The 12,943-nt window shown below is 39.5% G+C and overlaps 1 protein-coding gene across 5 annotated transcripts in view; it reads left to right on the top strand.

Annotated features, from left to right (window-relative positions):
- CDC7 (cell division cycle 7) overlaps positions 1-12,517 on the top strand; it is a 28,430-nt gene extending 15,913 nt beyond the window's left edge. For all 5 annotated transcript variants that reach the window (XM_027838220.1, XM_027838219.1, XM_027838216.1 and 2 more), the window contains 4 exons: positions 521-699; positions 6,324-6,406; positions 8,956-9,105; positions 10,645-12,517. In XM_027838220.1, the coding sequence (XP_027694021.1) occupies positions 521-699; positions 6,324-6,406; positions 8,956-9,105; positions 10,645-11,015 (783 nt within the window). In that variant the 3' untranslated portion in view covers positions 11,016-12,517. The remainder of the gene's footprint in view (positions 1-520; positions 700-6,323; positions 6,407-8,955; positions 9,106-10,644) is intronic.
- Positions 12,518-12,943: the final 426 nt, after the last annotated feature.

The following is a 12,943-nucleotide window of genomic DNA, read 5'->3' as shown; positions in this document are numbered from 1 at the left end:
TTTTTTTCTGGTTACATTTTCAAGTGGTCTACTTGAAATTTGGTAATGGAACAGGGAAAATAGCATTTTAAAAATGTAAAAGGTTATAGTTGTAAATGTTAAATTTTTGAAAATCGGCCCAAGCTCCTAGCTCCTAGTTCTAGATGGTAACATCAGTGACATTGTAAGTTAGCCCACTCTCTTTGTGCAGTCTGTGGTTCTGAAATGGAGTTAGACACGTGAATATTCCCTTTCTTATACTCCTCTATTAGTGTTACAAAGGCCTCCAAGAAAATGCGAGTGGCACTTTGCTTGTTATGTGGTAGTTTAAAGTATGATTTAAATAACATGTCATCATCAAAAATGGGTTTTACGAAACTGAAATACTTGAAATCTTTTATGAGACTAGAGTGGGCATCGTAACCTGTAGTCATGACTTGGTATCCACGTTGTGACTTTAGAAGATATATTTTGGCACCAGTACTTTTGATAATATTTAGAAAAATCCCAAACTAGAAAACAATGTAACTTTTCTTTACAGCTCATAAAGCAACCTAAACCGATGGATATCACATCTAGAAAATTAGCAACGAAAAAGAAAGTGGTTTCTACAAAAACGATGACCAGTAACATAACGAGGAAAACTGCCAGCACTTGCCCCACTAATCTGACCTGTGACTGTTATGCAACAGATCAAGTCTGCAGTGTTTGCCTTTCAAGGTAATGTGGTTGGAGAGTGTCGTAAAATCTCTGCTTGGCCGTCCGGCAGGTTAGAAATTGTCTGCAGTGGCTCGGTGGGCAGCAGAGTGAGGAATGCAGAGGCGGCCGTGCTGAGGCCTCAGTGCTGCCCCAGCACTGCCCCAGGAGCAGAGTGATTCCTTGCAAGACAAACAAATGATGACCTTTTTCATATGGTGTTCATTTCACATGCGTATGCTATTAGGAAAACGGTTTTTGCTGTTATATGCAAATATTTGAAAGGAGAATATGGCTTTTTTGGAACCATAGAAGTTCACAGTTGATTTGCTGACATAATGATTTTCTGCCTTCCTCTTTCATTTCTGTCCCTTCCCTTCACACAGAATAACTAAAACCAGGTGATGCTGCTCTGAAAAGCTGAGCCCTTCTGTCAATCTGGGAGGAGGAAAAGGCAGTTATCTGAGAGGGTGGAGTTACTTGGAAATAAATTGTCATCTAAACTTTAACAACGCCAAAACTCATGGTAGAAAAGTGGGACAGGATAAGATTTCCATGGAGTAATTGCACAGTTAAAGTCCAAAACGATAAGTCTTTGAGGAAATGTGAGGTGGGTGAGAGCGCTTTAAGCCAGGAGGGCCAAGGAAAGTCGTGCAGAAGGTGACTGGAGCAGCCAGAGATGGCAAAGGATAGTGGGCCTCTCTCCTGAGCACATTCACAGGGGCAGCACGCTAGACAAGGCTGGGAAATAACCACCACATACTGATACGAGAAAGAGTGGTGTGAAATAAGATTGGGAATATGATACAGCATTTGCTGATGTTCAGGTAAACGAAGGCCAAGATAATCTCATTTCTGTGGTAGGTTGGTAGGGGACGAAGAATTATGTTAGATACAGGCTGAATTTGGTAAAAAAAATTTTTTTAAGGCAATTGGGGTTAAGTGACTTGCCCAGGGTCACACAGCTAGTAAGTGTCAACTGTTTGGTCTGAGGCTGGATTTGAACTCAGGTCCTCCTGATTTCAGGGCTGGTGCTCTATCCACTATGCCACCTAGCTGCCCCCCAGGCTGAATTTGGAGTCACAAGACTGGGGTTTGAATCCCAGCTCAATTGTATCTTGGGGCAAGTCACTTGCTCTTTAGGCCTCAGTTTCTTCATTGTAAAATGAGGGTGTGGGACTGAATGTTTCCTCAGGTTTCTTACAGCAGTAGAAAGAGATCCCTGCCTGCTGCATATTGACTTAGAAAACACAAATTAACATTATCCATGTGATATTGTGTTTTTACTTATTTTACTAAACATTTCCCAATTACATTTGAATCTGGTTGGAGCCAGTTTGACACCTCTGCTTTAGAGCTCCGCATTGGTGATAACTACTCTAAAGGATTCCATTCTATTGGAGAGGAGAAATGCGTCATGTCCATACATTTTTAAAAGTATGTAATTAGAAATTCAACAGGGAGTGTGCACTCCACCTGGAATGGGGGCAGATGAGGGACGACTTTGCAGAGGAGGGAACACCTGAGGTGTGTATTGAAGGAGGAGCAGGACTGCAGAGGAAAGCCTTCAGGTTGGAGGGGCAGGGATCTTCTTGAATGCTTTGGATCTAGGAGGTGAAACATAAGGGGTGGGGGGAACATCCAGTAGTCCATTTTGGCTACCTTGCAGATTATGTGAAGGGTCATAAGGTAAAATAAGTTTGGAAAAGAGACTGGAGCTAAATTGTGGAAGGCCTTAAGGACCAGACAAATCAGAGAGTTTAGCTGAAGAGGATCGTAGGAAAATGAGTTTCTAATGTTGACAGGGTATCTGGGGGAAATGACCAGCATGATTGGAGTTTGAGAGATAAATTTACACTAGATATATGGGCATGGGAGTCCAGCTGCATAGGGATGATAATGATACCCATGGATACTGATGAGATCACCAAGTGAGGAAGTGTTGACAGTTCAGGTTGTGAAATTCCCTTGGCTCTGTGCTCATGCTCATGCTGTAGTTGACTGATCTATCTCCAGTCCTGATTAGCACTGGTCATTTTCATAAGAACAGATCCATCCCAGAAGGGGTATACTGACGTTTGCAAATTAGCAGATCCCTATTGTTAGCCTAATACCTCACTACAGTTCTTTCCCAATACATACAAATGCAGCTTGACACTTAATTAAGTTCCTTAAATTTTAACGTAAGGTTCCCACCCAACAAAAATGGAATGAGTTGCCTTGAAAAATAACGAGTTCCCTTTTGGTCAACATGCATTTCTTCAGTGCTCATCATGTGCTAGGCACGGTATCTTTCCTAGACACTTTCTAGTGGACAACTGCTTGTTGAGGGCGATAGAGGCAGTTCCCTTTCTGAGGTTCATCCCAATTCTGTTGGCTCTAGAGTTAAGAGAATAGGGATCAGACAGAGCTTTGGGGAGCAGGAGATTAATGAAGAACCAGCTGAAAATGGGCCTGAAAAAAGGGGGCTGAAAAAGCACAGTCAGAAAGGTGAGAGGGGAACTAGGAGAGAGCACTACTACAGGCCAAAGGAAGGAGTTTCCAGGAAGGGGATGGTCATCAGTGTTACATCCTGCTGAGAGGCCATGGGGAGGATTCACAGCTTTGGAGAGGGCAGGTGCTCCTCAGGGTAGGGCAGGGGTGGGTTAGATGGGCTCAGAGTGCTCATGGAACAGCGAGGTGGAGATGGACAGCAGGGCATTCAGAATGTGGGACTACAGCCCAGCAGGTAGATGATAGCAGACTAGACTGACTGGGATGTTATCTTGTTTGTCTTTGACTCCCTCCTCCCTTTTCTCACTGGGAGCTTCCCTGTTCTTCCCTCTCTTTTACCTGCCATGACCCTCATGTAGGCCCTTATTCTTTCCTCTGTGGACTTTCGTAGTATTTTCCTAACTACTTGCTTCTCACAGTTAGTGTTAAGAAAGTATTTCCTAAACTTGAAAATGCCATGTAAATATAAGTTAGTATTAGCAGCAGTCATAGTAACTGGATTCCTGCTCTCCAGTCTTGACTCTTTCCATTTCCTCTCATATACTTGGTTATTTCAGTGGATCTCTGATCTAATTGATGTAGACAGTCCTCCCTCTAGTGAAGATCACAGCCCAAGTGTGCCCATCTTGTGTGACCTCTTAATCACATCCTCCTATAAATCTGCCATAAATGTGAACTTGTATACTGCTTTTCCCGTGCTAGTCCTCATTTGTGATTTGTTGTCATTTGCTTGTACTTATAATCTTTCTAAAATACCCTTTTAATTCTGTTACTCCAATGGTTTCATATTGCCTAACAAAAAAATTCATACCGTAACTCTGCATTATCTGATCCCAGCCTACCTTTCTGTGTTCTAACTAAATTGGTTTACTCACTACTACCCAAGCACACCTTCAGTTTTTTCAACCTCTGCGAGTATTAAGGTCGCAGTAATTGGCAGACCGTTTGGACACCTAGAATGTTCTGGCCCCATTTTCATTTCTGCCTCTCAATCCTATATATCCTTTTAAGACACAGCTCAGATGTCTCATCTTTCATTTAGATCAGCCTAATCAGAAGTGATTTCACATATTTTTGAACTCTGAAAGCATTTTGAATCTTTTTTATGACATACAATCATGGAAGGAACATTAGGCTCTAACAATTTCCTTATCTGTAAAATGATTTAATACTATCTAAGGTCTTTCTCATCTCTAAGATCCTATGGGTTCATACCTTGTATCTAGGAAATAACTAGAGAAGTGAACATGCCTTACTTGCCTACTAGACTATAAATTGCTTAGGGAACTTTTATCTGCACTACCCTAAACATAGCAGACTCCTACTACCATGGCTCTGTGCTCTCATCTGTGTGGGTATTTGCACCGACAATGCTAACTGCAGCCCTTTCATACTTCCTCATCCTATATGATTCTTGTCCATGTGCTCCAAAAGGAGCTCCATCCAATATGCTAGAGGCTTTTTGGTTTTTTTCTGACCTCCTGAGGGTAGTAGTAAGGGAAGCATGTGGCGACTAGTCATTAGCTATCCTAACTTTCCAGTGTTACTTCTCCCTTTTATAAACTCTACATTGCTAGCTCTCCTCTGAACTTGGAAAAAAAAGACATTTCATTTCTGACTTCCATATGTTAACAGAGGCCATCCCCCACACTGGGAATATCTTACCTCTCAGAATTCCTGGCTTCTTTTAATGTTCAACTCAGTTACCAACTCCTCCATGAAGTATTCCCTGTCTCTGCGCCACTTATTAGAGGTTTTCCCCACTTTCATTGCTTTTTGTTATTCTTATTTGTGTATGTTGTGTTTCCACAGTTAGAATGTAAGTTCTCTGAGAGCAGAGACTGTTTTATTGTTGGTTTTGGGTCCCTAGCATTTAGGAGAGTGTCTTTCAAGCATTTAATCAATATTTGTTAAGTTGAACTAAAACTAGATCTTTTCTTTCACTTATTTGAGGACTATGAAAACAATCCATTTCAATTTTTCTCAAAATATTTATTGAAAACCTATATTGCTGTTGTATTTCTATATATTCTTTTCACTGTTATTTTGTTTTCACCACAAATAGTAAAACTCTACCTTTCTTGAAATGGAAACCAGAGCAAGAATGGATAATTTAAATCTATAATTACAGAATCTCATTTGAATTTTACAAGAAACAAAATGGATTAATTTGAGCTTCATTTCTTTCTCATTTTTTTCTACCCATTTTCTAGCAGAATGATAATAAACAGGAAAGCAGGAAGCTAGCAGCAGGGGAAAGAGAAATAAAAGTCCTGAACAGTCTGCAAATTGGATGATAAGGAATTGATTGCTTTGATTTAGTTAAAAATCAGTACAAATTATACCACAAAAAATCAAATGTTTCATTTTATGATTTTCAGCAAATATTTGTTAATTGCCCACTATGTACTGGGCAGAAGGAAGACATACTATGGTAATTAAGCAATAACTTCTATCCCCATTTTGCTTATCATGTACACAAGAAAGAGAAAAAATATCCACAAACCATATGAAACCAGTTATATGTACAAAATGCTGTAATACAGATTAGAAATACAACAGAATTTTAGAACAAATCACCAAGGGATAGGTTGGTGAGTTAATTCTTTATGGACTACATAGGGCTTGGGTTAGAATTCCTTGAGTTTGTTTTCTTAAGTAGACTAACGTTTCCTTCCTCTAGCTTTCTTCTCTCTTTTTTTTTGTTTTTTTTTTTGTTTGTTTTTGCTAGACAATGGGGTTAAGTGACTTGCTCAGGGTCACACAGTTAATAAGTGTCAAGTGTCTGAGGCCGGCTTTTAACTCGGGTCTTCCTGGGTCCTGGGACAGTGCTATATCCACTGTACCACCCAGCTGCCCCTCCTTCCTCTAGCTTTCTTAACTGTATTGAATTAGGCCACTTGTTCACCTATTGTACACTAGCTATATTGACTTGGTTTGGGTCAAATCATCAAAAATTATAAATTGGTGGTGTTCACCTTAATTAATGAGCTCTTAAGCGTTTCATAACCAGAATTAGTTTTTCCTCACAGATTAAAGAGTACATGTGGTTCTGCCTGCTTTGATCCGAAAACAGATAGCACAGTAATAGATAACAAGTAGGAGTTAAGACTGCAAAAATCTTAATTTGGAAGTGTGTCTTTTTCTGTTACCAGACGGCAGCAAGTTGCTCCCCGAGCTGGTACTCCAGGATTCAGAGCACCGGAGGTCTTGACCAAGTGTCCCAATCAGACTACGGGTGCGTAACATTGTGAATCAAACACCTGTCCACCACATTTGTTACTGTCTACTTGGGTTCTTTTTTAATACTGGAATCATTTCATGGTCTAGGATTTGACCCCTTTTGCTTTTCAGTTAAGTTACATAAGTAGTTCTGTTGGCATGAATTATCTCTGAAGAAAAAATACTGTGTACTTAATATAACATTTTTCTTCATCATTGTATTAGAATTCACAAAATATATTGTTGACAGATTGATTGCAATGAGAGGGACAGTTGGCCCTCACATTACAAAGTTAATACATCTGTAGCCAGGATTCAAATCAAGTGAAATTTTGGTTCAGAGACTGTTCAGGTTTTCTTCTGATTGGTAGTTTTGAAAAATATGCAGGTCTGACTCTGGTTCATTTTGTTGTTTTGTTGCAAATCTTGGTGTAGTTTTAAAAATACACCATGTAATAGAAGGTTCAGAAGAAACAGTATGCTATTTGATTTGTTTCTGATTCCCTTCTAAGAACCCAAGATAGACATTTAGATGGTAACCCAGATAAGAAAGATTATTAAACTTTACCATAGGAAAAATGGCTATAAATAAATGAATGGCTTGCATTAATGTATTGCTTTAGGCTTTAGAAAACACTTCATGCATTGATTTTGCAAGTCAGGTTGTTCAAGTATAACCCCAATTTTTTTGATAAAGAAACATAAGGGATACCAAGGTCACCATCAGTGGCATTGGAGCTGAACCTCCAACCCGGGTCTTCTGCCTCAACCTTCTGCCGTCACTCAGGGGCTTCCTTATGCACTATGGGTCAGCTTGGGAGATGTCCAGTGAGATCCTGCTGCGAGATTCTTGCCATTGTAGATTTAGAGGTACAAGGGACCTTTGAGAGGGCCTGGAGTCCTGCCTTGTCTGAGACACACAGCGGTTGGTGACTTGTCCAGGGTCACACAGCTAGGAAGGGTCTGAAGCAGGATTTGAACCCACTAAATCATGATGCCTCCAAACGACTACTATAGATAACTAATAAAATAACTAATAGTTAAGGTTTGAAAAGCACTTTGTTGCACATTAGTTTCTTTGATCCTGCATTGCAGGAAACTTGTGTTGGGTCCATTCTGAAGACCACTGTGGTGGTGGTGGTGGTATTTTTTAAACATTTACGTGATGCTTACTATGTGCCAGGCACTGTGCTAATAAGCATTTTACAGATACCTCATTTGATCTTCCCACCCCTAGGAGGTAGGCACTGCTTTTATCCTATTTTGCAGGTGAAAAAACTGAGACAAACAGGGTTAAGTGACTTACCCAGAGTCATAGTAAGTGTCTGAGGCCGGGTTTGAACTCAACATTTTCCTGACTCTGGGCCTTGTTCTCTGTCTATTGCTGCACGTGGCTGCCCCAAAGACACAACATTTTGCAAACAACAAAGACAAAATGATCTGGCTGGATAAACACTGAAAAATTTTTTTTTTTTTTGCACGAGGCAAAGGGGTTAAGTGACTTGCCCAAAATCACACAGCCAGTGAATATCATGTGTCTGAGGCCAGGTTTGAACTCAGGTCCTCCTGACTCCAGGGCCGGTGCTGTGTCCACTGTGCCACCTAGCCGCCCCCAACACTGAAAATATTCTTGAAGGAATCACTAACCATGAACCATGAATCTTAAAGAGAGAGCCAAATACTTGGGCACATATGAAGCTATTCGGGTTCCTTTGGTCCATGGCCCAAGAACATCAGACTGAAGTACTCAGTCTAAATTAAAAAGCAGACCTGCATTTGATTGCACTGGCTGTGAAGGGCAGCACCATCCAAGGGAAGGGCGTGGGGCTCTGAAGTCCAAGGGTCCACATTCCAGTCCCACCTCTGTCACCTACTTCATGTGTGGCCCTTGGGGAAGTCAGGAAAGCCAATCTCTGGTTGACCTCGATGGTCTCTAAGAATCTTTTCAACTCTGGGTCTGTGGATTATGAGAGCAGAAGCTATTTCCAATTAACCACAGAGTCACTTGGGTAATGGTAATTTAATATATTAGAGGATACACTAGAAATTTGTAAGAAATCCATGGAACATAAACCAGAAGTATTAAAATGAAACATAATCACTCTTTTTACAGCATTTTTAGCCATATTGAAAATACCTACACTATTTTTTTTATAACAGAAACAAAGTTCCTCCTGCTATTAAAAAAGACACAAAACCTCACATTGTTAAAAACAGTGTCTCCTAGTGATAACTGTCTGCTTCTGAATCTTTTTTTGGAATACCACAGTCTGCTAAGCATCAAACTTGTGGGTTCCATTGGGAAAATGGAATATAGTTATGGCATTTCTCTGGGGAGTGAGTCTCTGCTCAGGTGGCCGTTTGTTTTATGTACAGATTTAGGTGTCCTCCTGGCTTTTAGCTATGCAACTTGATCTCTATAAGTCCCCCTAGATTGCCTTTAAATATTTACTGATCATTTTTAATGGAATATTGCATTTGAACTAAGTGTCTTTGTATTTTAAGTTTAGGATACAGATGACAAAATCATGGATGTGATTGTAACGGTTTCTTTTTGGTTTGCAGCAATTGACATGTGGTCTGCAGGTGTGATATTCCTCTCTTTGCTTAGTGGACGATATCCATTTTATAAAGCAAGTGATGATTTGACAGCTTTGGCTCAGATTATGACAATTCGTGGATCCAGGGAAACTATCCAGGCTGCTAAAACTTTTGGTAAGTAGATTTGTTATCTAATAATAAATTAGTACATGATTCTTAAAAATATAGCATATGCTTTGTTCTTGAAAATACTCTGATTTATCCAATTTTAGGTGATTTTAGGTAAAATCTTAATTTTCAGAAGTTGAAAATAAAATGAAGAGCTATTACCACCTCCAAAATTACATCATCTTTGAAAATGTACTACCACTGCTTTTCTAAGGCCAGTCATTTATGAAGTAAATGTAGAATGCATATATTTTTGTTCAACACACCTAAAATACGGAATCTTATGACTGCAGTTATGAGTAGGCTTTTAGTGCAACAGAAATAGTTTTGGAAATATCCTGTACTGCGTAAGATAACTTGTAAATAGTACTCTACACTTGAGCATGGCTTATTTGGATTTTGGTAGTCAGAATCCAGAAACTGAACTTCTCGGTTCTCTGGTGCAAACAGGACTTAGCAAGCGTTCAAGTAATGTTTATGATAAAGTCTGTGTTTTTGTTTTGTTTGGGTTGAGTAGATCGACTTTGTGGAAATAAAATAAGCCTCCTGATCATTCTCTTGGATCTTCTATTTGAAATTATATTGCAGTTCAACCAGCATAAGGCCACCAGTCACAGAATAACTAGGATAGGAGAGCCTGTCCAGAGTGGAGTGTGGGTGGCATTCTTTTACTACAGGCAGCAAAGGCCTGCTGATAGTTAAAATAGCAATATTGCCCTTCATATGTAAAAATGACAGTGCTGGCCTGTCAGCGTGACATGGTGAGATTATTTGTATCCATCAGATTTCATATTTACTTAGGGATAAGAGTGAAAGCCTCTTCCTTTCTTGTTTTTAAGAGATCATTTATGGCTAATGAGAGTATAACGAAATGATTCCTAAACCATGGTTCCTATACCACTGTAAGACAGTTCTCTGGTGTCAGGTAGGGAAAGTGTACACAGCCAGATTTAAAGCAAAGAGACTTTCAAAAGTCATCGATCTTAGTGAAGCCCTCTCATTAATATAGCCCAGGAGTACTGGGTCTTCTGTCAGAAGCCCTGGGTTCACAATCCACATCTGACACTACGTATATGACCTTGTACAGGTTGCTGTTTTCCTGGGCCTCAGTTTCTTCACTGTAAAATAAAGGCTTTGTACTAAATGTCCTCCAAGGTCCCTTCCAGCTCTAAATCTCTAATTCTGTGATCTTGTCTTCCAGTTCCTTATAATAATAATTAGACATTTATATAGTTCTTCTAAGTTTATGTACATTATCACATTTGATCCCCACAACAACCCTGTGAAGTATTTACTACAGGGATCATTCTCCATTTTATAGATGAAGAAGCAAAGATTTGCCCATGGTTACACAATTAGTAAGTCTTGGGCATCATTTAAGCCCCCCAAAAGAGAGAACTCAACCCTATTACCATGCACTTCTTTCAACTCCATTCAATATTTATTTCCTTTATAAACATCCTGAATAGTGCTATGCGTGCGGGTTTTCTTTAGGGGAAAGGGTCCTGGCATAGCCAAATAATTAGAGACAATTTTCTCTTTCAGGTAAATCAGTATTATGCAGCAAAGAAGTACCAGCACAGAATCTCAGAACCCTCTGTGAGAGGCTTCGGGGCACGCCCAGTTTGGCTGTTGAAAAGCAAGAGGACCATGCTCATGAATCAACTCTGTCATTGAGAACTGACCAGAAGCTGAAGCTCCCTCCCCACGTGGAGCATCCAGGGAACTCATTTCACAAAGACGGCGGGAATATCTCAGAAACTTCTATGAATAAGCACCAAGCCAGTTTGAAAGGCTGGGATCAAGTTCCTGATGAAGCTTATGACCTACTTGATAAACTCTTAGATCTCAACCCAGCTACGAGAATTACTGCCTCGGAAGCATTGATACATCCATTCTTCAAAGATCTGAGTTAGTGATTACAACACTTAGTTTGTCATTTATGTGGTTATTGTCTAATGGGAAATAAGTTTGTTGTAATTCCCTTAAGTTTTTGATTAGACACCAAACCCTGGTAGGTAATGGGGGAAAAAATTTGGTCTCATAACAAGTATATTGTTTTCCATGTTGTCTTTATGCCATTTATCAGAAAACTGCTAGGATTTAAATATCCCTGAAGAGATTGTGGATGGTTCCATGGACTGGTCACATGACTCGTCTGGTCAGATCCAGGTAGAGATAGAAATGATTCCTGCCTAATGCACAGGGCATGAAAATACAAGCATTTAGTTGGTTTACAAGGTAACCTTCCAGTTGAAAGACCAAGATGAAATTGGCCTGAAGCCTCATTATTCTTGGGCACCTTTCATGAAAATTAAAATCAATAATAAAAGAAAATTTGAATTTAAGATATTAATTTAAAATTGTCACAATTTTTCTTCTGTTTTGGAAACACCTGTTTTGTGGGAACATTTCATGGCAATTGCTATCTTTTTCTTGAGAATATTTTTACTCTGTGCCATGATTATGCATTCTTTTTGTGCTACCTTTATGTGGTACTTCTCGCCAGGATTTCAGGGTATGTTATTCAGTAATGGATAGAAGTAGATGTAGAGTCCAAAACTGATGATAATAGGTGAAGAAGTTAAGCGAGGTAACTCAAAATGGCAAGTTAGAGGACCATGGGACCATAATGAAAACCTTTGAGTTTTGTAATTTTTTCTTCTAATGATAGCCAAAGCCTTCAGGTCATCTCCTTCATCATTATCCTACTTTTGAAAACACTGGACCTGCACATGGAATGACTCCAGTAGCATTTGACTTGGGAAGAGAAGGTCATCAAGAGAAACGTTGAGGTGGGCCAGGTGGAAAGGACAGAAGGGGGAGAGGTGCCACACCAAGATTCATGCCCGTTATTTATTCACATTCCAGTGTGGACGATTCCATCCTGAGTTATTGGCTGGATGGCTAGGGATGCTACTGGAGGTTAGCAATCGGTACAGACTTTACCCACTTGGTAGCTACCTTGTATTTGTTTCATTATGACACCTCTAAAGAAAGACAGGGACCTTCCTTGTTTGAGCAAGGAAATGAATCTCTCTGGCTCATGACCTATGTGATGTGTCTTGTTCCCAAACAGATGACTAAACTCTAGGGGATTGTTTACAGAAACCACCACCTCATTGATCTTAATTTCTTCTCATGCAGTAATTCTTTTAAAAAAAAAAAAACTTTGAATGTGAAATTATATATTTGTATGTCTATTTAATAAAGAGTTACTTGTAGTATTTTTATAATGTTGCTTGACTGTTTATTGGAAGTAAAAGCATTTTTTTCCAATGAGTGCCTCTTTAGTAAGCAGCAGGTTGTAGTAATGAGGATTTTGTTCATTTCTTCACTCAAGTTTCTATGAGGCACTTTTCAGAAGTAGAAAGCTGCCCTTTTTCCAAGGGCGAGGAAGGTTCAGACTTGGAGCAGGGCATATTCCTAAAATAAAACCCGTAGACTCAATAAACAGTTGTTGAATGAATAAAAAAGATACACATTTGTTAAATTGAGCTTTTTGTTATTTTGAGTACTTCAAAAATATCTGAGATTGGTTTGATGGGGGTGGGGGGACAGAAAATAGAAAGTAAAATTGGCCGAAATAAAGTTTTGCTGTGTTCATGAAATGCAGATGAAATACAGGAGATTTTGTGAAGCACAAAACAGGAAAGATGTATTGGAACTCAGGGATATTTACAGCAGAAGAAGGTAAGAGATAATAAATAGTTAAGGAAAATGACAACACTAAGCCAGTGATCTCCAAATGTTTTTGATCACACTGTATCAGTTAAAAAAATGTTTGAGTCTGCATGGCAGCACGGCATTCAGATGGCCCAATCGAGAGAACGCTGGGTGTTTA

Source organism: Vombatus ursinus, unplaced genomic scaffold (assembly GCF_900497805.2).
Source record: "Vombatus ursinus unplaced genomic scaffold, bare-nosed wombat genome assembly UNPS02014825.1, whole genome shotgun sequence".
Taxonomy (NCBI): Eukaryota; Metazoa; Chordata; class Mammalia; order Diprotodontia; family Vombatidae; genus Vombatus; species Vombatus ursinus.
This window is presented reverse-complemented; position numbering and strand designations above follow the sequence as displayed.